The 22,575-nt window shown below is 56.6% G+C and overlaps 1 protein-coding gene across 2 annotated transcripts; it reads left to right on the forward strand.

Moving 5' to 3' along the window:
• The first annotated feature begins 9,185 nt into the window (after positions 1–9,185).
• On the forward strand, positions 9,186–22,039 carry B9D1 (B9 domain containing 1). 2 transcript variants are annotated; one of them, XM_059149992.1, is made up of 7 exons: positions 9,186–9,374; positions 11,180–11,248; positions 13,101–13,212; positions 16,789–16,885; positions 17,589–17,651; positions 21,288–21,399; positions 21,723–21,862. In XM_059149992.1, the coding sequence occupies exons 1-7, from the start codon at positions 9,312–9,314 to the stop codon at positions 21,723–21,725; spliced, it is 519 nt and encodes a 172-aa protein (XP_059005975.1). In that variant the 5' UTR covers positions 9,186–9,311; the 3' UTR covers positions 21,726–21,862. The 2 variants fall into 2 exon arrangements, with proteins under 2 accessions (XP_059005975.1, XP_059005974.1); XM_059149991.1 differs by having other exon boundaries at positions 9,194–9,374; positions 21,332–21,399; positions 21,723–22,039.
• The last annotated feature ends 536 nt before the right edge of the window (positions 22,040–22,575 follow it).

The following is a 22,575-nucleotide window of genomic DNA, read 5'->3' on the forward strand; positions in this document are numbered from 1 at the left end:
GACCTTGGTGTTCAGTTTTTATACTCCGTGGGAACAATTGCAACAGCTGCGAGCCTCCGCTGGAAGGGGCTAATTGCTCCGCCCCACCGAGGCCACGCCCCCCAGCCCACCAGAGGCGGGCGGGATTCTAGTTCAGCCCCCTCCCACCCCACTGTGCAGTCTGTGTGGCGCCCTGGGTCTTGGAGCCTTGTGGCTTTGTTCCCTGTGAGGGAGCTGCCGACTTCAAACTCCAGGGCTATTGTCGGGGATCAGGCGGCTGAACGGATGGGAAAGCACTTGCTAAAAGTGGCACTGGGAACCCCACGCAACCCATTTTGTAGCTATGAGAAAGCAACATCCCAGAACAGTCAGAAGTACTTATTATCGGCCTCATAGGATGTAAGAACATAGCTCCCGATCTTTTACCGGTTACGATGTGATTTTACATGTTAACAAGTGAAAACCCAAGTTGGTTTGTTTTTGTGTTTTTTGCCCCTTCCAATGCGTTTAATTTCAACAGTCTGTCAAAAAAGAGCCAACAAACAATACCAAGTTACATTCTGTTGGGTTTATTCTGTAACAGCATTTTAAAAAAAGATTTATTTGAGAGGAAAAGAGAACACGAGCAGGGGGAGGGGCAGAGGAGAAGCCGACTCCCCGCTGAGCAGGGAGCCTGATTCGGGGCTCCATCCCAGGACCCTGAGATCATGACCTGAGCCCAGGGCGGTTGCCTGAAGGACTGAGCCACCCAGGCGCCCCTCCAGCTGTCTTTAAAGCAGCAACTGTGGATCCAAAGGCTTACAACCGAGGCTGGTATCCTGTCCGCAGGAAGCGGTGTGACCCACCAGCAGGTGTCCCCGCAGGTTGGTTGGGCATGTTTTTTGTTTGTTTTTCGTTTTTTTCCTAAAGATTTTATTTATTCTCTTTACAGACAGAGATCACAAGTAGGCAGAGAGAGAGGAGGAAGCAGGCACCCTGCTGAGCAGAGAGCCTGATGCCGGGCTCCATCCCAGGACCCTGGGATCATGACCCAAACCGAAGGCAGAGGCTTTAAGCCACTGAGCCACCCAGGCCCCCTGGTTGGGCGTGTTTTGATCAATTGATCATCTGATTGCATGGGTTGGTGCATTCCAAGACTCATTCAGCATTCCAAGCACAGCCCCCATCCTCAACAACTGCTTGAGGCGAAGTGGCTCCCATCATTTCCTTGCTTATTTCCACGCCTGAGCTTTTTTGCTTTCTTAAAACGGAGAAATACTTCTGGCAGCCCAGGCCTTTGAATGGAGGAGGTAAACAGAAGCTAGAAGTGGAGATGCACTTGATGCACAGAAACAGGCATGGTTCTTGATGGAAGTGAGGACTTGGCTAAGTCAACACTCATTCTAACTGACTTGTCCCTTGCTGTCCTACACTGGGGAGGCTGGACAGAGAAACGCTCAAGTTCCCAGACTCCCTTGCAGCTAGATGTGCCCTGTGATGTGGGGCTGATGAAGTTCTAGAACCTAGGTGAGGTTCGGTGAGCTGAGGTCCGGAGCCCATTGATGAGGGAGCAGGAGGCTGGTTGAGGACAGAGCAAAAGCTGGCGCCTTGCACCCCCCTCTCTACCCACTCCCCTCCGTAATATGTGTAGCATTCCTCAGGCACCCCTAACTGCCATAAAACGATAAATAGTTAACTTGCAGAGATCACAATTCTGCAGGACAGGAATCTCCCTTGCTCTACAGATGTCCTAGAGATCTACAAACAGGGAGTTACCTTATCAATAGCACAAATTTCCAGAGGCAAATAACTCAGTTCCTGAAGCCCTAATGTCTCCTCCCCACCATAAACTGGAGGAGACTGAGGTAGAAGGGAATGTAAATGATAGCAGGATCATAACACCCCACCAAGAATCTCCCTTCCCTTCACACCCCCACCAACGGCAAGGTTTATAACCTGCCATCCCTCAAAACCTGGGGCAGCATTTCTTCCTGCCCACAGGTCCTGTCCCCGTGCCTTAATAAACCACCATTTTGCACCCAAGATGTCTCAATAATTCTTTCTTGGTCATCGGCTCCGGACCTCAGCCCACCGAACCTCACCTAGGTTCTAGAACTTTATCACGATGACCAAGAAAGAATTCTTGAGACATCTTTGGTGCAAAATGGTGGTTTATTAAAGAATGGGGACAGGACCCGTGGGCAGGAAGAGCTGCTGCCCCGGGTTGTGAGGGATGGCAGGTTATGTACCCTGCAGTTCGGGGAAGGTGAGGGAAAGGGAGGTTTCAACAGAGTTTTCATATGCTAAAGAGGGCCTACAAGGTGCCAGAAAATCAATGTTGTCTTTTAGCAATCCATTAACATCAAGATAGTTGGGAGATTCCTGTCTTGCAGGATTGTGATCTCTGCAAGTTAACTATTTGTTTCTTGTTTATGGCAGTCAGGGGTGCCTGAGGAATGTTACACATATTACCGAGGGGAGCGGGTGGAGAGGGGGTGCAAGGTGCCGCTTTTGCTTTGTCCTCAGCCAGCTTCCTGCTCCCTCATCAGGGCTGGCTAACGGGTTGTGTATGAAAGCCCTCATCCAGTCAGCGGCTTGTAGAGGCTGTCCTGTCTATGTGTCAAGTCTTGCCGGAACCCCCTTATCTTTGCCCCTTTCCTCTGCCCAGAACATGGCACTACCTCTGGACCTGAATGGGCCATCTCGTGGTTACGAACAGAAGCCACATGGAAAGAAGGTGGAGAGGGAAGCTAGAAAGAAGCTGGGTCCCCTGATGGCAGAGCCAAGCCACGCTGTCAGTTGAGGACTGTCTGGATGTTCGAGACAAAGGACCTCGATGTATTTAAGCCCCAGCTGAGTTTTCTGCTCCAGCCAGGCTCACCGCCACACCACGTAGCCACCGTGTGAACTCCTGGCATGTTTCGGGTCCCTGCCTGGCTTTGGCTGCCATTGTGTGTAACTCCAGATTAAAGATGAAAGGTTTTTAGTTAAAAAAAATTTTTTTAAAAGATTTTATTTATTTATTCATTTGACCAACAGAGATCACAAGTTGGCAGAGAGGCAGGCAGGAAGCAGGCTCCCTGCTGAGCAGAGATTCTGATGCAGGGCTCGATCCCAGAACCCTGGGATCATGACCCTAGCTGAAGGCAGAGGCCCAACCCACTGAGCCACCCACGCGCCCCATAAAGATGAAAGGTTTTAAAGACTTACAGTGTTTTCTAGAATTTGGCCAGCAAGTCAACTTTGTCTACAAGCAACATGGGCTCCAATCACATCACCGTCTTCACCGTGGAGACGCTGTTCCCACTTACTGTGCCCCGCTAGAGAGGAGTGCCTGGAAAGCCGAGACTCAGGGCCACAAAGCCCTCAGCCCAAGCTCCCACGGCTACTGAGGGCCAGAATCTGAATTAGAACCCAGTGCTGTCTGACTCACGTCTCTATAGCTCCCTCTACTGGTTAACTCCTGGAAGAAGCCATTCCAGCCGCTTCCTCCCTTGACCTTCAGGGATTGAGAGCATCCCCCATCCCCAGGGTCAGGTTTGAAGGGGACAGGGATTTTCCCCAGCCTCTCAAAGGACTCAATGGGAGAATGAAGAAGTTCGGGCAATGCCCTTCTCTTGTTAATGCAGACCCTGAGGTCCAGAATAGGGCAATCACTAACCCAGGGTCATACCGAAACGGGGGACAGGTTGGAGATGGAAACTGAGGGCCCTACACTCTATGCTGGTCTCTGCCCGAGACCCAGCCCTGATGATTCTGTTGTGCTGCTGGAGGCTGGGGTCCCTCAGTCTTCTCCCCCTCCCCCCAACTTGAATCTACACTCTCTCTCTGGCTGGAACCTGCAGGCTCAGCCCTGGTCCTTAAGGCTGCAGGCCTGCCCCCTAAAGGTCCCCCAAAGACCTCCACTCATTTACCCGTTCACACGGTCATCCAACAAGGGCTCCGATGTGCCCTCCCTCCACTGGCGCTCACGGAGTTCTCAGTGTGGTCCAGACCAAGTCAGACCACAGCCTCTTTGTGGTGGGACTGTGACCGAGGGGCTGAGGGGTCCTGAGAAAAGGCAGGCAGAAGAAGGGGACAGTTATCTGGACCTTGAGGTTGTTCAGTTAGAAGCTTTCAGGTAGCAAAGGGGGCAGGGCTATTTCAGGCATGAAGGAACAGCATGTGGAAAGACAACAGGGTATGCTGAATTTTACCTTAAAAATGGTTACTTTAGGGGAAACTGGGTGTCGCAGTTGGTTAAGCGTCCGACTCTTGATTTGGGCTCAGGTTGTGATCTCAGGGTCGTGGCATCGAGCCCTGTGTTGGGCTCCGGGCTCAGCACAGAGTCTGCTTATTTCTCTCCCTCTGCTCCCCGCCTCCGGCATTGTGTGTGTGAGCACACACGCTCTTTCTCTCCAACACATAAATCTTCAAAATAATGGTTGCTTTCATGTTTGTGAATTCCACCTCAATGAAATATAAATGCATACAATTTGCAAGAAGGCAGTGTGCGTGCAGGGGTGCAGTACTGTAAAGCTGGGGGGCAGGGAATGGTGGGGCAGCCGCAGGAGGGACAGAGGGTGAGGGGGGCCTGCCGGGCCACAAAGGACCTAACTTTGCATCTCTGGGTCCAGCCCCTCCGCAGAACAACTGAGAGCTTGAGCCAGGAAGAGGTGACCTATAAGGGCTAGGAGAAGAAGGATATAGGGACTTGGAGTGGCCCAGACCATGGTTTGAATCCAACTCAGCCTCCAGTACACTAATCTGGCCGAGCCATTCACTTCTCTGAACCTCAGGCGCCCTGTCATTAATGGGGGGAGAGGGGCGTGGGGGGCACGGAGCACGTGGAGTTGCTGTGAGAAAGCCTCAATGCGGGCGCCCCAGAGCTCCGTGAGATGTCGGGAGAGGGAGGGTGGGAGTCTCCTTGCTGCTGTGGATTGTGGCAGCTGCCCTCTCTGTCCCCTGAGATGGGAGGCAAGCCCGGGAAGGAGCCCCTGGCCCAAGTCACGGGGATGGGCCTGGGTCTGTAAGCCGGACACCTGCCACCCCCTCCAACCCCCGGCATCCAGGCCTCTTCCCCAGGCACCGTCCCCTTTGCCCACTGACGTGAGCCTTGTGTGGGTGGTGGGGAGGGGACACCAGAGAGGTGAAATGTCCTGGGGTGACGGAGGAAGCCAGACCCCATTGGGATGGATGAGACGCAGGGCCGGCTGTGTAAATGTTGGTGGTGCTGGTGCTGCTGCTCTCTGGGGAGGGGCTGCGGGAAAGGGGCTGGGACAGGGGGCGGGGCCACCCATCCCTTGAGGGCTGAGAGTCCACATTCTCTAAAAACTGTTAACCCAGGCTTGCGATAGTGACAAGTTTGCAGGGAGGAGTTCCACGTGGATGGGGCTCCATCTCTGAGGGTGGGACCAGGTGGACAGGGTGGGCTACCTAAATGAGACCCAGCTGCCTCAGTCATGAGTGAGCTCCCTGTCTCGAGAGAAAATCAAGCAGAGCGGGATACCCTGCCTGCTGCTGCCCCTCAGAACAATTTGTTACTTAAACTGTAACCCCTGGAGGATTTTACTAGTTGCCAAGCACATTTAGATATGGCCTTAAGAAACACTGATACTGACAACGGGTCTTAGGGGAGAAGGACGATGTACGACCGTGAAGCTGGGCAGCTGGGGATGCCCGGCTCGCTCAGGGCGGAACGCCGCCCCTTCACCGAAGCCGGGCAGCCGGGAACGCCTGGCCCGCCCAGGGCAGAACGCCGCCTGCTTCAGGGAAGCCGAGCACCCGGGAACGCCCGGTCAGCTCAGGGTGGAACGAAAACCGCCTGCTTCCCTTTTTCGTGATCGCTCCTTTCTCTTCCCAGAAGCCCTCGTTGTTCGTTAGATGAGTCCTTTGAATGTGCTTGGTTAACTAGAAACCTTGCCCTCCTCCTTGCTGGCCCGCAAGACGTGACTAACGTGTGACCTTCATCAGTCCTTCTGTTGGCTATTGTTTTCTATCTAATAAAAGTGAGACTGTGGAGTTGCTCGTGGCAGCAGTCCTTTTCGACTGTTGTCCCCTGCTCCCAGTCTTTTGCAGCTGACTTGTTTGTGCCCAATTCTTCTCTCGTCGCCGTCGCCAACTGGAAGCGGCACCTTCCTACAACCAACTTCTAGGGAGGAGGGTGAGGAATTCGGCCCAGGAGGAAGATGGTGAGAGGTTGGGGAAAGGAGTTCAGAGAAGACTTCACAGAGATGGGCTTTGAAGGTTGAATAGGAGTTCTCTGGATGGGCAGGAAAGAGATGATGTGCTGGATAGAAGGAAGAGCATGAGTATTCCAAGAAGTGCTTTTAATAACAAGAAGAGTTCAAATACATCGAGCTTCAGTCTGCTCTAAGTATCTGACCTACATTATCACATCTAATCCTGACCACGACCTCCCTGAGTGTAACCAGGAAACAGGCTCTGAGAGGTTGAGTAGCTTTCTCCAAGTCACACAGGATCACACTGCAGGCAGTCTGACTTACAGCTGGAGGGGTGAGAGGTAGGAGGGGGGCTGCAGAGCTTAGCAGGGGTCTGGATGGAAAGGTGGGGGGCCAGATAAGAAAGAGGAAGGCTACACGTCCCGGGTCCAGGGCCTCATGCGAGAGTATGTCCCGTATGGAGGAGCTGCTCATGTCCCCGGGAGGGTGTGAGGGCTCTGGCTCTGGCTCTGGCGGCCTGGCTCTGGTGGCCTGGCCCTGGCCCTGCGGCCAAGGCCACCATCACTGTGCAGCCTGTCCCTCTGGCCACCCGGCCTCACCCCTTCCTCCTGTGGCAGCTCTGCAGGGGCCCAAGGATTTGAAGCTAATTTCTGCAGGATGGGAGTGGAGACCTGGGACAGTTGAAGGCAGCAGGGGGCGCCGGACCGGGGTGAGGCAGGCAGTCAGGGAAGAGCTTGGGGCACCTGCGGAAGCAGTAATCCCAACAGTCCCCGAGCCCCAGGAACAGCTGAGGCAGGGGGGAGGGGGAGCACGGACACCCAACTAGGTCCGAGTCAGCCTCCAGCCCCCGTGGCAGGCACTGGGCACCTTCCTGGTCCCCTCCCCAGGGACCTGGGAGGACTGTGAGAACGCAGGAGATGATGGAGCCCTAGTTGAGGCAGGGGGGAGTGGGGAGTGTCCGGGAGGATGTTCAGGGAAGGGCAGGAAATGGGCAAATCTGAATGTCAGTCCTGGCTGAGGGTCTGCCCCCCATAACCCCCCCACCCCCCACCCCACCCTCCCAGAGCAGATCCCTGCTGCACAGCGTCCACCCTGACTTCCAGACCTGTAGGTGCCTGCCTGAGGGTTCCCAGGGCACCAAGCCCCCTGCCACCCTCTTCCCCAAACTGGTGATAAGGGTTCCAGCTGGGCCCTGAGCAAGCCTCGAGTTGCCCCTTCCCCTGCAGTCCTTCCTAAGCTTACCAGACCTGGGAGAGCTAGGCCTGGCCATCCTCCCACCCAATCCTGGGCCTCCCATTCCATATACTTGGTTAGTGGGCTGGGCGGGGTGCAGAGGGAGAGACAGAAGGAGAAGCAGGCTCCCCACTGAGCAGGGAGCCTGATGTAGGGCTCTATCCCAGGACCCCAGGATCATGACCTGGGCCGAAGGCAGATGCTCAACGACTGAGCCACCCAGGTGCCCCTGACACAGCTGGCTTATAAACTACTGGAAGCCCTGGTTATTTGATAATCACAAGCATTTTGTTGACAACCGACTTTTGTATGATACTGAACCTCAAAAGCCACAAGGAGGAAAGAGTGGTAGAATCCGTGGGAGAGAGTATTTGAACTGGAAAGAAGGTATGAGGGGTGGGGTAAGGGATATGACCAAGTCCCTGGAAAGGCAAACTCCCACCCCAGCTCTGAGCTCCAAGTGTGGTCGCATTGGGGCCTGCACCCATCTGCACTCCACAACCTCAGCATCTCCCGTCACACGTGTGAACCCTGGCTGCCCACAGCTCCCTCCCCCAATCCGTTATCTCTGCTCACCTTTTCGGAGTGGTTGGTCAGTCTGGGCTGACTTTGACTCCTCCTTCCCTCTCCTGCACAGGTGTCTGAAGGGAGCCCGCTGGCCTGCTTCCAAGTTAGCAACTGGCTGCTGCAGGGACATCATGACCTGGGGTCCCTGATGGGGGCCTGGGCTCCTGGAAATCTATACACCTGTGCCTCCGTTCATTTCCTGGATCAGAGCTAAGGTCTCTAATGCCATTTTTGGACACCATGGCCAAGAACAGGCCCAGGACCAGACAGAGGAGGCATTGAGGCTCTTTAGTCTGTGAAGTCTTGGCAGTGAACATTGATTCAGCTACTTCCCTGCTGCTGTGACTGTAGCCCAGCCACCTCCCCTCTGTGATTCTCCTTCATTCATTCATCTAACACCGTTAGCAGGGCTTCCGATGTGCCCCGAAACCAGAACACAAGATCAGCGTGGCCCCTGGGCTCCTGGAACAGGCAGGCTGTCTAGGGGAGGGGAGCCAAGCACTAGCTCGAGTCATATAAACCATGGTGAGTGCTAAGAGGGACAGAATCCAGGTGTTAACATAAGCTATGACCTACTCGGGGCAGCCAGGGAGTAACTGTCATGTGAACATTAACTTGGCAGAGCAGTGGACTCAGGCTCACTCTTCTTCCCACGGCTGGATGGCTGGGATGCCAGGTGCTAAGCCCTCCGTGGGCCTCAGTTTCCCCCCTTCACATGCAGGAGCCGTGGCTTGGACTAAAGGTTTTTTTGAGGTCCCTCTCAAGTTTGTTTAATAAATTTTGGGGGGGCAGGGGTTCTCAAAAGCCCCAGGGGAGCATCCCTCTGACCTGCGCAAGCAGCTGCTGGGCCCCAGCTGAGGACTCTCCAGAACCCGGGCGGCCCCGCCCCTCGCGGGCCTCCCGCGTTACCTCCGACTCGCGGAGGTGGCGTTGCACCTGCGCCCCGCAGTCTTGCCCTACTCAATCCTCCTGGTAGCACCACAGCGCCATCTCGTGGCGGAAGGCATCTGTATCACTTGGTATCCGACCGGCCTGAGTCAGGGAGCGCCTCTGCGCTTAGGGGCTGGCGGGGCCGAAGCCGAGGAGGTGTAGCCTGATCCCGCAGCGCGGCTAGGTTCCACGCAATAGGCCCACGCTCCGACGCGGGTCTCGTGGACTGCCCCAGCTTCCCCGGAGAGGGGTGGGGCTGCGGAGCCCCGCCCTCCGAGGGCCCAGCCCCAACCGCCGCCGCTGGCTGCGCCTGCGCACTACGGCATGCACGCTTGCTTTAGCGAAGGTCCCATCCCAAGAAACGTGTCCCACGCGCCACGCCGTCGGTTTCCAGGGCAACCCGGAGCTTCTCCGTAACCCTGCGCGTAACCTTGGTCCTTTCCTGGAGCCCCTAGCCTGGCCATGACGGCGGCGGGTCCCAGCGTCTTCCTACTCATGGTCAACGGGCAAGTGGAGAGCGCCCAGGTGAGCGGCCGTGGACCTCGTCCGCCTTACCCCACTCTCCCCGGAGGCCCATCCCGCGACCTCCAGGGCTGCCGCGTGGCCCCGGAGAGGTGCGTGGTTCCTCCCGAGCCTCTGTCTCCCACGGTTAGGCGGGGGAGGGGAACCAGCGTTTGACAGGCTTTCCTGCGAAAACTCAGCCCCGATGTGCGCGGGTGGAAGCCGATCTCGAGAGGTTGAGCTCGTGCCGAGGACACGCTCGGCCAAGCCTTTGAGACCCCGTTCGGATCATGTCCTGCTTGTGGAGTCCCGGGCAGGAACCTAACGCGGGTGTAAGGCGGGAAGCCGATACTCGATCGGGACGCTGGGCCTCGGTCCTCTAGTGCTCTGCACTCTGAACTCTCAGATCCTTGAATTTGGGTCAGAACGGAGGTAATCTGGTGAATCTGATCCCACGATGGTGGTGGGGGAAAGATCCTGGGAGAGTCTGGTCAGTTTGACAGAAGGGGACGCTACTACAGTTTGTAAGAACCATTGGTCCTAGATAGTTAGAGATAGATAGGTATGTTCACCATGAATTCGCCCTGTTTGCAGCACTGCTCATTCGGTCCTCGAAACAATCCTGTGAAGTGGATATTACTAGCATCCCCATTTTACAGATGGGAACACTTGCCCAAATGGAGCGGCAAAGCTGGGATTTAAACCCAGATCTGCCTGCCGCCAAAACTTTGATGTATTACCCTTCCAGACTGTTGGAAGATGGTGTTTATTGTATTATTGTGAGGATTAGGTGAACTGGTTTGGGTAAAGTTCTGGGTCTCTCATGCCTCCCTGTTTCTTCGGGCTCATGTCCCCGTGCTCCCACCCTGTCCACCTGCCCCTTGGCCTAGTGTCCACGACTACCTTCCCCTCGTCTCTTCTGTCCCATGAGGGGCCTTTGGCTGGGCTGGATCACGTCTGTGCACTGTCAGCACCCATGCCCGCCTTCTGGGGCCTCCTATTCAGTTCTGGTCCCTCCCTCTCTCCAGGCCTTGAGCTCCAGGTCCCTGTAGGTTTCATGTCCCAATAGCATCCTTTCACTTTGGCACCATTCCCTCAGACCTCCTCTGGGCCCACCCTTGTGCCAGGCACTGGGGACACAAAAATGTCATCACACGGGGCGCCTGGGTGGCTCAGTGGGTTAAGCCGCTGCCTTCAGCTCAGGTCATGATCTCAGGGTCCTGGGATCGAGTCCCGCATCGGGCTCTCTGCTCAGCAGGGAGCCTGCTTCCTCCTCTCTCCTCTGCCTGCCTCTCTGCCTGCCTCTCTGCCTACTTGTAATCTCTCTCTGTCAAATAAATAAAATCTTTAAAAAAAAAAAAAAATGTCATCACACTTGTTCCCTGTTCACAGTCAAATGGGGTTGACAGAAATAAACAAACCATTAGAGCTTTGATAGAGGGGAGGACCAGGGGTTGACAAAGCCAGGACAGGGGTCAGGGGGCAGGGGGTGCTTAAAACAACCTGGAGGTTAGGACAGGCTCCCTGGAAGGTAAGTTTTGAAGGATGAACCGGAGTTTGCCAGATGGAGTAATGGGAAGGGCATGCCAGACAGAAGCCAGAACTCAGGCAAAGGCTCAATGGCAGTAGCAGCCTGGGACTGCACCTTGGACTCCCACATCTGGGGCCCCAGTCCCTATGCTGCACCCCGTGTCCTCAGCCCTGGCTGTTTCTTAGACCCACTCCAGGTGCCTGGTGCTCAGAATTCCTATGGCTGCCTTTACGTAGTCAACACGTTGGCCTCACTACGGGTCTCCGTAATCTCAAGCTGTGTGTGCTTCTTCCTGCAGTTTCCAGAGTACGATGATCTCTACTGCAAGTACTGCTTTGTGTATGGCCAGGACTGGGCCCCCACGGCGGTAAGCTGGGCCCTTGGGCGTCCCTTATGAACAGGCTCCATGACCAATGGGGTTTCTGAAGGTGTCTACTTTTCCCCTTTCAGTCCCAGTTCAGAACCCATGCAGAGGTAGACACTGAGCTCAGGGAGGTTCCAAGCGTGACTTTGTTCCTGGTAAAGCTGGAGTGGGGAATGCAGCCATCAGCGGGCTCCCAGATCAAAGCTGCACTCGCTCACGTGCCCCGTCCCGGAAGCTTGCACATGGCTGTGAAGAGGAACATGTGGGCCGTAGAGCCTCCAGCCCTCTTCTAGCCCACGGGGAGGACTCTGGGGAGTCCGAAGGCAGAACAGAAGCTCTCCTTGCAAGACTGGGCTCAGAGTAATCTGTCTCCCCCAGACAGCTAGATGAGAGTCCCAGTCTTCGTGGAGCGCACATCCTTGTGCAGTGAGACAGACAATACGTACCAGTGTTCTAGTATGTTCTAGTAAAAAGTGCCAAAGAAAAAGTAGAGTTGGGAAGGGAGGTATGGAGGATAGAGAGAAACCAGAATCTAGGTGAGGGGGGCTGGGGAGGGCCTCCCTGAGAAGGTAACTTCGGGCCAAGACCTGAATGGAGTGAGGGAAGGAGCCATGTGCAGGTCTGTGTTAAGAGCTCTGCAGGCAGAAGGAGCAGAGGTGCACAGGCCCTGAGGCGGGATTGTGCCTGGCGCTTGAGGAACAGGAAGGAGGCAGGTGTGGCCAGCAAGGAGCATGAGCAGGGAGGAGTGTGGCAGGAGCTGAAGTGGGGGTGGGGGGGTCAGGCCGTGGAGGACACGGTCAGTCAGAGTAAGGACCACGGCCTCATGCAGGGTTACATGGGACCCACTCAGAGAGTCTGGAACAGAGAACATGACCTGCCTAGTGTTCTAGTGTTTTCCATAGCTCCTTCTGGCTTCTGTGTCCAGAGTAGACGGGGAGCAAGGGCCAGAGAGGGAGACCCTGGACAGTTCCCAGAAACAGAGGAGCAAAGACAGCACGTAGATGAGGCGCAGCACTGGGGGTGCGGCAGGTGCTCGAATTTCCAATATATTGTGAAGGTGGAGGCAACAGGGTTTCCTCTTGGGCAGATGTGGGGCATGGGAGAAAGGAGTTAAGAATAACATGAAGCTTCTGAGCCCGGGCACTCGGGAGCAGAGCTGCCTTTCAGTGAGAAGACTGGGTAGCCAGATCTGGGAGAACTTTCCAGAGCTCTGTCCAGCATGTGTGGTGGTTGAGGTTCCCAGTAGACATCCAGCCAGGGTGCAGGGTTGGCAGTGGAGGTGGGGTGCTCTGGAGGTCAGAGGTGAGGACCGGCTGCGGGTTTGGGAGAAATGTCCGCACATACAGCAACCCTGGGGTCCCTGGAGCTCCCCACCAAAAGCTCTTCGGTAGCATGGGCACCTGTGCTCAGATGGAAGTGGGTTCTCGAGAGGGAAGCGAGAAGGAATGGGGGCCGGAGAGTGTGCACAGCTCATTCCAGGAGTTGTGCTTGGCAGGGGAGCTACAAATGGGTTGGTGGGTGGAGGAAGACATAGGGCCAGCCTCATTTCCTGATAGAGAAGCTCGCACACACACGTGCACCAACATACGTGACCGTGACAGAAGAGGGACATGACCTGTGACCGCTTGCTCTTGTGAGGGGGCGAGAACCCAGGCCCGGGCTGGCTCTTCACGAAGCCAGATCCGACGAAGCGAAACCCGGAGAGGCTCAGGAGCTGCCCCAGCGCCCTGGAGTTCTGGTCATGGGAAGTTAGCGTATTGGCAGAAGGTAGTGAGGAAAACTGCCCACCTAGGTCGGGGGAGCGGTGTGGCAGCCGGAGCACGGGCAGCAGCTGTTGCCGTCCCTGTTCCCACAGGGTCTGGAGGAGGGCATCTCACAGATCACGTCCAAGAGCCAGGATGTGCGGCGAGCGCTGGTGTGGAACTTCCCAATTGACGTCACCTTCAAGAGCACGAACCCCTACGGCTGTGAGTCTGCAGGGGCCTTGCAGGGACACCCGGGTGGGGGCGGGGGGGAGGTGCCCCCATGGCCATCCGCTCCCAGCTCCTCTCTGCTCGTCCCCTGGGCCCTTGCGACAGCCCCATCCTCTGCTCTCTTGCCACCTGGCCGATTCCCTCCACCTCCCCCACCACCCCTAACCCGGTTCGTGGACAGGCGACAGAGCTGACCTTTAGGAATCTCAGAGAGTATCAGTGTGGCCCCAGCCTGTGGCCATTGTGGCCCAGGTGGGCTCGGCCTATGTGGTGGACAGATCACTCTGTTTCTTTTCTCACGTTAGGAAACTGAGGCCCAAAAGTGATTTCATTTGCCTTTGGCTTTATATCTAGCAGCTGAGCATGGATTGGATTTCAGGCCCATCTGATTCCACAGTCTGAGCCTCTCTGCTGCATGTGGCTTGGGGTCTAGGCTTGCAGGGTTTCCGAAGCAGGGGCTGCCTGGTAGTCCTCCTTGTCATTATCCACGAGTAAGAATGCTTCCATAGGCTTCCTGGGACAGGGCACTGGATAGTGGGCCATCTCCTGCTGCTGAGGAAGGCTCGCAGAGGCAAATACAGTAGTAAAAAGCAAAAACAAAACACAACTATTCCAAGGTTTCAGAGAGCTAGCAAAGTATTAGAGATTTACCAGGCCACGATCCTGGAGAATATAGAAATCTAGAGACGTGATCCCACTCACATCGCCCCGAGAGTATTTACTGATTCCCCCAGAGGTGACTTAGAGGCTGATGGAGGCTTTTGACAGCTGCTCTGGGCTCAGGGTGCAAAAACCAGGAAAATCCCTGCAACTTGGACAGAGACCTCAGAGCGCTTGGTGGAGCCTGGGAGCTGCGACCCAGCTCCGGATCGTTCCTGACTTTGAACATGGTTACAGAAACTCTCAAATAAAATATTCATAAGCCTAATCTAGCAGGATGTAAAAGGGATAACATATGAACAAGTATGGTTTATTCCAGAAATATAAAGCTTATATAATATCCGAAATCAACCAGCGTGATTCACTGCTTTAAAAAGAAAGAAAGTCACGATCATCCCTATAAATGTAGAAACGATGATAAAATTCAGCATCCATTCATGATAAACTTTGACAAACTAGGAATAGAAGAAAGCTTGCCTTTTTTTTTTTTTTTTTTTAAAGTCATGGAGCCCATTGTGGGGTCTGAACTTATGACCTGAGCTGAGATCAAGAGTTGGACCCCCATGGGTGCCTGGGTGGCTCAGTCAGTTAAGCGTCTGCCTTCAGCTCACGTCATGATCCCCGGGGAACTGGGATCAAGTCTAGCATCAGGCTCCCTTCTCAGTGGGGAGTCTGGTTCTCCCACTACCGCCCCCGCCCTACTCATGATCTCTTTCTCTCCATCAAATAAATAAAATCTTTAAAAAAAAGTTGTGGGGCACCTGGGTGGCTCAATGGGTTAAAGCCTCTGCCTTCGGCTCAGGTCATGATCTTAGGGTCCTGGAATCGAGCCCCGCATCGGGCTCTCTGCTCAGCGGGGAGCCTGCTTCCCCCCTCTCTCTGCCTGCCTCTGTGTCTACTTCTGATCTCTGTCTGTCAAATAAATAAATAAAATCTTAAAAAAAAAAAAAAAGTTGGATCCCCAACCAACTGAGCCACCAGGGGCTCCTGGAAGGAAACTTTCTTAATTTGATAAAGGCTATCTACAAAAAACTTAGAGCAAACATTAGCTTTTCTAAGTGAAATGGTGAACAATTTCCTTGTTGCTAACAAACAAAGGCATAAGAATTAGAAAGAATAAAACTGTCATTTTTTACAGGTGACATTATGCGTGTAGAATTTGCAAAATAACCCACAGATAAGTTACTAAAATAATAAATTGGCGTGAATGCTGGATAGGAGATACACAGACAAAAACCAGTGGCTTTTTGTATGAAAATAAATAGACTGTCTTCTTTTGTGCACACATGTGATTCAAAAATGATATATCAAAAAGAAATTCTTTACTATAATATCATAATGTAACAGCTGCAAAGACAGGCCACGGAATTCACACACATACACACTGCACATCAATGAGGAAAAGACTGGTAGAAATAGGGCAAGAGGGCGAGCAGTCCCTTCACGGAGGAGGGCATGTGAGTTACTGAGAAACAGAGCAAGGGCTTTACTTCAGTGAGAAAGATTGCAGTGAAGGTGAAGGCAAGCTGTGGTGAGCTGCCACCCGTGCCCACGCCCGAATAACTCCAATCAGGGAAACTGAGGACCCCCGCTTTGTAAGGACATGGTGTGAAGGGAACTCCAAGGCCTGGCGGGTGTGAGGGTGCCTGGGACGTGTGCTCAGCAGAACCGTGTGCGTGCAGGGGGCAAGGGCTTGAACAAGAGCCCAGCCTCACCACCTGGGGGCTCCCCAAGGAGAAACTGCCCACATGCCCATCAACACCGGAGCAAACCCTGTTCTCCTGGTCTGTCCAGAGCCAGAATGTTCTCTAGCATTGAGAACGAGTGACATCCCCTACATGACACAGTCTTAACAATCTCACAGACACGACGTTGAATTAAAGAAGCTGGGTACCAATACAGAGATTCTACAATTCCATTTGTATAAGGTTTTATTTATTCATTTAAATGGGTAAAACCAGGGCACTGGGGTGGCTCCATCGGTTAAGTGTCTGACTCTTGGTTTTGGCTCAGCTTGGAGTCTGCTTGGGATTCTCTTCCTCTGCCCCTCCCCGTGCTCGCTCACTCGCTCGCTCTCTTGCTCTCAAAATTAAAACCCTTAAAAAAGTGGGTAAAATCGAAACCATGTTGGGATGCCTTCTTTGGCAGGAAAGGCTTACAAGGAGTACTTTCTTCAAGTCAGAATAGGGGCTCCCTCTGGGGGAGGGGGAGTGATGGGAAGGGTCCCGAACCCGTGTCTTAGGCTCACCAAGCACCTAACGCAGGGCACAGACATGGCCTAGAGATGAGGGACCTGAGAGGCTGGGAGGTGAGTTGTCCGATGGCCTGAGGCTCGTCCTACTGCCTGGCAGCCCGGTTTCCTGGGCCTCCCTGCCTCACTCCAGGCAGCAACTTCTCCCCTGCCTTCAGAGGATGAATAGACTGACCCTGGAGAAAGGACCCAGTGTACCTCCATGTTTACAGGGAACTGGTGGGATCAGCGATCATTTAAAGGAAAATGGTGAGGAAGGTCTTTCTTTCCCTCTGACCTCCCCTGCGGCACCCCAAAGCCAGGCCCTGTGGGCTGCGAACCTTGGAAGCCCACACTTGAATCTGACCGCCTGTATCAGAAAGGAGGCTCCCAAGAAGCGGCCCCTTTGCTCACTTCCTGGCTGGGTCCCTGTGCCTTGAGCAGAGGAGAAGAGTGCCTTCGGGGGTCCTACCTGTATTGTCAAGGCACAGGATCTGCAAGGCATCTGGTCCTCACCAAGGACCTCGCCCACTTGCGCTCTCCACCGCTGTCCCCGCCTGCCTCCCCAGATTCTGGGTCAGCACAAGCCCTTAGTGGAGAAGGGGGAGGGGTCCAGTGTCCACTCCTGTTCTCTGCCCTACACCTTCCACCTGCTGACCCCTTGTCTTGTTCTTCCCAAGGGCCGCAGATTGTGCTCAGTGTATACGGACCAGACGTGTTTGGGAACGATGTGGTTCGAGGCTACGGGGCAGTGCACGTGCCTTTCTCACCTGGCAGGTGGGTTCTGGCTCTGACTGGGTCCCTGGGCCACAGTCCGTCCCTTGCTGGGCCATGCTGGTTTAGGACCAGGGCACCCCCAGCAGGGCTTTTCCTGGGACAGACTTTGCTGCAAGGCTGGAAGTGTGCTGGCGTCCCCTGGGGCCTGGGCAGCGGGAGCTGTCGGAGAAGTAGAGACACAGAGAGACGCAGTGACAGCTCTAGACGGGGTTCTGGGATGTAGATGACGGGAGTTTGCCTAGAGTAGAACGGCCAAATGTTCTGAGTATTGTTGCTGAGACAGAAGGCGCAGGATGTGGGGGGAGGCATGTGGAGAGGAGGTGGGGCTGGGGTAGTGAGGGCCAGGACCCCAGGCTTGGTGGGCAGGACTAGGGCAGGGGGCTGCAGCGGGGGGAAGGTGCAGGGAATGGAGGAGGGCTTCCTGGAGGAAGGGCTTCCAAACCGGGCCTTGGAGATGTGGGGGACAGGGCCCCAGGAGTGATGGCTCTACCCCAGCATCATCCCGAGCCTTGACAAGATGCCAGGCTCAAGGGGACCCTGGGCCGTTTCCGGCACCTTGCTCGCAGTGAGCACAGCGGGGGCGGGTAGGGCTTGGCTCGGACTTGGTGCTGCCTGATGGACCGCTCCTGCTCACCAGACGCTCGGGAAGTCCCACCACTTTTCTGTTACTCAGCACATCTGTCCGTGAAAACATCTGTTTCAGGCACAAAAGGACCATCCCCATGTTTGTCCCCGAATCCACGTCTAAACTGCAGAAGTTTACGAGGTGAGTTTCGAAATCCTCCTGCTGGCGCCTGCTTCTGACCTAGGGAGTCAGAGTGGAGGGCGGGAGGGGGGTCCCTGTCCTCCCTCACTTGCACTGGGTAACCTCGTCGGGTCTCCCATCTGCTCCATCTTTGGGGCCCAGGGAAGCAGGGGCTGTGGGCTCCGGTCAGCCGCTGGTCCAGCCGCATGAGGCTGGGCACCTTTATACTCTGTGCCCCATTACTGGTCTTAGTGCCAGGGCAGAGCAAAAGCTCTCGACAGATGGGGAGATGCTCACGATGTAATAGGATATTAAAATATGAAAAAGGACACAGGAGGATACAGTGGTGGGGGGGCCTCCTGGAGGAGGTGACATCCAAACAGAAAGTAGAGTGGAGGTAAGGGCCAGTGTGGCTGATCTGGGGAAGGAACATTCCAGGCGTAGGAAATGGTGCAAAGTCCATGGGCTTAGTATGCTCGGAGCAGCATGGATGTGGTGTCACTAGTGGGTGGTGAGCAAGGGGAGTGTGGGGGAGACACCAGGGAGGCAGGGAGCCTCTTGGCCCTTACCACATCCACATCTAGGCTTAGAGGGCAGGCCAACTGCCTCGAGGTTGGCGACTGAGACTCTTGTCCGCTCAGCTTGGCTGCGAGCCCCACACTGCTCCCCACCAGGTCGGCCAGGAGCCCTCTGTTCACAGCCAGGATGGGGGTGGGGAGGGAAGGAAGGCTACCCGGGTGCCCAGGTGCAGCTGACGAGCGGACCCCCCGCAGGCCTGGGTGGTTTCAGGGTGAGCCTTGGCCAGAGTCCCACAGGGCAGGACAGTGTTGGGCCTCACAGAGGAGGCGTCACTGAGTTCTGAGGCCTGGAGGGGAGAATGTGGGTGCCTGCCCCCCCGAAGGCCCTTGGGAAGCCCCCATGATGGGAAGGTGCCCTGGGCCATTGTAAGCTAGACGGGATGACACCCACCTGCGGAACTGTCAGGAAAATAGGGGCCAGGTCCATTAGTTGGGACAGGAAGGTTAAGGGCTTTGAGCCCACGCTGCTGTCCCGGCCGCGGCATCCGTGCTGCTCGGCACCTCACAGCTCCAAGGGAACCTTGGGTCTCAGGGCTACATCCCTCTGAGGAAAGGGTCTCCGTGCAGGACAAGTTTCTGGGTGTTTCTGCCAGTGCCAGAGGCTAGCAGCTGGGGGCAGTGGGCAGCCTCCCCTGGGGAAGGCGTGTGTTTGCAGTCCGGACAGTGGGGGATGATCTGATGACCGAAAGTGGTTTGGTCAAAATCTTCCCAGAGCCTGTCCATAGAGGCCAGCCTTTGCTCAGCCCCCCTGCCTGCCCTCCTCCCCTCAGCCCTGTATTAGTTCCCGGGGCTGGTGTAACCAGCGACCACAAACTCAGTGGCTTCAGAAACTTAATTGTCTCACAGTCCAAAACCAGTATCAGTAGGGTGAGATCAAGGCGCCCGCAGGGCCGCACTCCTCCTGCCACCTCTGCACCCCCCGCCAGGCTCTTGGGGAGCCTCTGCTCCTGGCCAGCTTCTGCTGGCTGCGGCCTGCCTGGGCTTGGGGCCCATCGCTCCAGTCTCTGCCTCTGTGGTCACGTGTGCAACCTCACGTGTCACCCCCTCCCCTGTGTGTGTCCCCTCTCCCTCCCCCTCTTAGGACACTTAGGGGGCATTTAGGATGAACCCAGATAACCCAGGACAACGCCCCCATGTTTAAGATCTTTATTTTAATCAGATGTGCAAAAATCCTTTTCCCAAATAAGGTCACATTGGTAAGTTCCAGGGACAAGGACTGCTAGGGCCGTTATCCAGCCCATGACAACGCCTCCCACCCAGCCTTCACAGAGCGACAAAAATGGTTTTCCTAAACACGCTGCTTTAGAAACACATCAAGCACATCTCTGCGTTTAGGATCAGCTTTAGCGAGGGTGCTGGGAGACCCCGTGTTCTCCTGTCCTGCTGACCTCCAGCCCTACCCCCTGCCCGCATGTCCTCCAGCCCACCGGGTCCTTCCTGGCCTCAGCTCTTTCCTGGACACTCTCCTCCACCCTGAACAGCCTGTCCTTGGAGACCTCAGGACAGAGCGGTGGCTGCTTCCCCTGCCTGTAAGGTGGAGAGCCCCCCTCCTCCGATGGAGAAACTGAGGCACACAGACACAGTGGCCTGCCATCCAGCCCTGGCTAGAACCCTAGATTCCCAGTTCCCCTCCCATCCCCCTCCCGAGGCTCGGAGCCAATGAGCCCCCTTACTGGCTGTCCACACGGCCTACAGACAGCAGGGGGCAGTCACTGCTTTGTCCAGGATCAGCCAGACTGGAGCCCCACCCCCAGGCAGCACCCAGGGGACACTGGTGCCCTCGCTGGAGGCTGCACCCCAGGGGCCAGGGGGCTGGTCCAGGCCGGGTGGCCTGAGCCAAGAGGAGACTCCAGCGAGCAGCTGGAGGGGCTGCTGGTGGGGGAGGGTGCTGGGCAGCCATGGGGAGGGTGGGGGTGCTGGGGCAGAGCACAGGCCTCCTGGCCCTCCCAGGTCAGCCACTTTAGCCGGAAGGCCGGGCGGAGCCTGCTCTGAGAATGTGGGAAGCTCGACAGACAGACCGAGGGGCCTCCTTCCTGGTGGGGCCTCCACTACCCCCAGCTGCATCACTGGCCTCCCCCCCGCCCCCCTCCCCAGGACCCCCAGAGCACAGGCTGGAGGTGCTCCTGGATCGGTGACACCCCCGCCTGCCTGGCCCACCCCGCGGGGAATGTGCACCCGGATTGTTTCGGGCTCCTGTGGGTTTGGCAGAGGCGTGGCCTCTGGTCTGGAAGGAGCTGTGACAGGCTGTGGGGCCTGGAGTGGCAGGCCCGGGGACAGCAGCCCAGAGCATCCAGCCCGCACCTCTCTGCCTGTGGCCTCGGGCATGTGCCCATCCTGCTCTCAGCCTCTGGAAGATGGGGGTGTTTGCAGTTCCAGGCTCCTGGGAGGGATGGGTGGACAGCTAGCATGTCGGGGCCCCGGGAGGGCCGCACCCCTGCACCTGTGACTGGGGTGAGAGGATCGAGTTGGGCACCACGGAGCGAGCCCATCCTTGGGGCACCTGAACCTCAGAGCGAGAGCCATGAATAAGAGGATGACTGTCCCCCCTACCCCAGCAGTTGCCAGAGTGCCTTCTCCTCTAGCTCTGGGAGTTCATTCCGTACCGCCGGGAGGAAGCCAAGCTCAGGCTCAGAGATGGGAAGGGACTTGTCCTGGATCCCACATTATTAAAAAAGAAAGTGGAGAGCCCAGATCCGGCCCCTCTGTCCACCACTCCAGGATGGGGCCTGTCTTCCCCCCGGGAGGATGGGGGGGTCACACTGCCCGTCCCCAGCTGCTGTCCCCTTTCTGGGATTTCCACCTGGGTTCCCACTGTGCCCCCAGCCCCACATCTCCCTCAAAGCCACAGGGGATCGTGATGGGAAAGCTTGGTGTGCAGCCAAGGAGGGGTGGGGCACAGAGCACCTCAGGCCTGGGGGGCAGCCTGCTGAGCCTCCGTGGAAGCTACCTGCGGCACCCAGCCGCACCTTTCCCCAGCAGAGGGCGGGGGTGTGGAAAGATTCTGCGAAGGGCCGGGCCCTGGGGCAGGGGTTGGAGGGCTGCTGGTTTCTGAAGCCCATGTCTCCGGTCTGAGGGATAGCCAGGCCGAGGACCTGCTCACCCCGTGTCCTCCTGTCCACCCAGCTGGTTCATGGGACGCCGGCCCGAGTACACAGACCCCAAGGTGGTGGCCCAGGGTGAAGGCCGAGAAGGTAAAGCTTGATCCCCTCAACCCCGCCCCCTCCCCACAGGCAAGCTGGAGCCCGGGAGGGACTGGGTGGACCCCTAGGAAACAGGGTGGGAGCCGGGGACCTGCCATGCACAAGATGGACTGTGGGAGCAGCCCAGGCCTCTCCCCCGAGCACTGCTCCCACCTGGGCCTGGCTGGAATGTAGAGGGTCTGCCAGGTTTGTCGGTTCCTGGTGCAGCCCCCATACCTCCCTGTGGGGGCATGGTCCATTCCCATTTTACAGGAGAGACTGCTGGGGCTGAGATACCCCAGAACAGACTGGCTGACACCACCTTCTCTCCTCAGTGACCCGCGTGCGCTCACAGGGCTTTGTCACTCTCCTCTTCAACGTGGTAACCAAGGACATGAGGAAGCTGGGCTACGACACTGGGCCTCCTGACACACAGGGCACCTCGGGGCCCAGCCCGCCCCAGGGCATCCCCCGGTGAAGGCCCGCACTGGGCCACGGCCACAGCCACTGAATTTGGCCATGCCGCCGCCAGAGAACACAGGGCTGTCCTTTTGGAGAGCTGGCCAGGGATCCAGCTGCTTGATGTGCAGCCTCGGAGGGGCTAGGAGGGTGGGGTCAGATTTTTATATAATAAAGCATCACTTTCTCCAGAGCCCAGGCCCGGAGCTGCCTCCTCTCCCTCCCTTCGGCCCTGCTCCCCACTCCTTGGGAGCAGGTCACTGGGGCCGGCCTGCCTGCCCCCCTGAGCTGGACCAGGACCTGTCCCCCACCCCATACTGCTTAGGGCAGAGAAGCTACCCGGAGAGGCACACGAGACAGCCACCTGGGTTGTGAGCTCTGGTTCAGCCCTGCTTGGGGCTGTGCGACCCTCCCCACACGCCTCCCTAACACAGGAGGGAGATGACAAGGTTTCGGGGCTCAGGAGCACCTGGCCCTTGTGCGAGGAGAAGAGAATCAGATCGGTGGAAGCCGCAGGGAGAGGCCCCCCGTAGCCCAGACGCCAGGGCTGAAATCCTCCCAGAAGCCGGAAGCTGCTGGAATCCCAGCTCTCTGGGCTCACAGCAGGAGAGGAGAGTGGGCCCCTGCACCCAGCATCCAGCGCTCAGCACACAGGTAGTGGAGCCATCCACACACAGGTCCCCGCGGCACTGCTGTGGCAGTCACCCTCCCAGCCTGTCCCCACTCTTC

The sequence above is a fragment of the Mustela lutreola genome, chromosome 15 (genome assembly GCF_030435805.1).
Source record: "Mustela lutreola isolate mMusLut2 chromosome 15, mMusLut2.pri, whole genome shotgun sequence".
In the NCBI taxonomy this organism is placed as follows: domain Eukaryota; kingdom Metazoa; phylum Chordata; class Mammalia; order Carnivora; family Mustelidae; genus Mustela; species Mustela lutreola.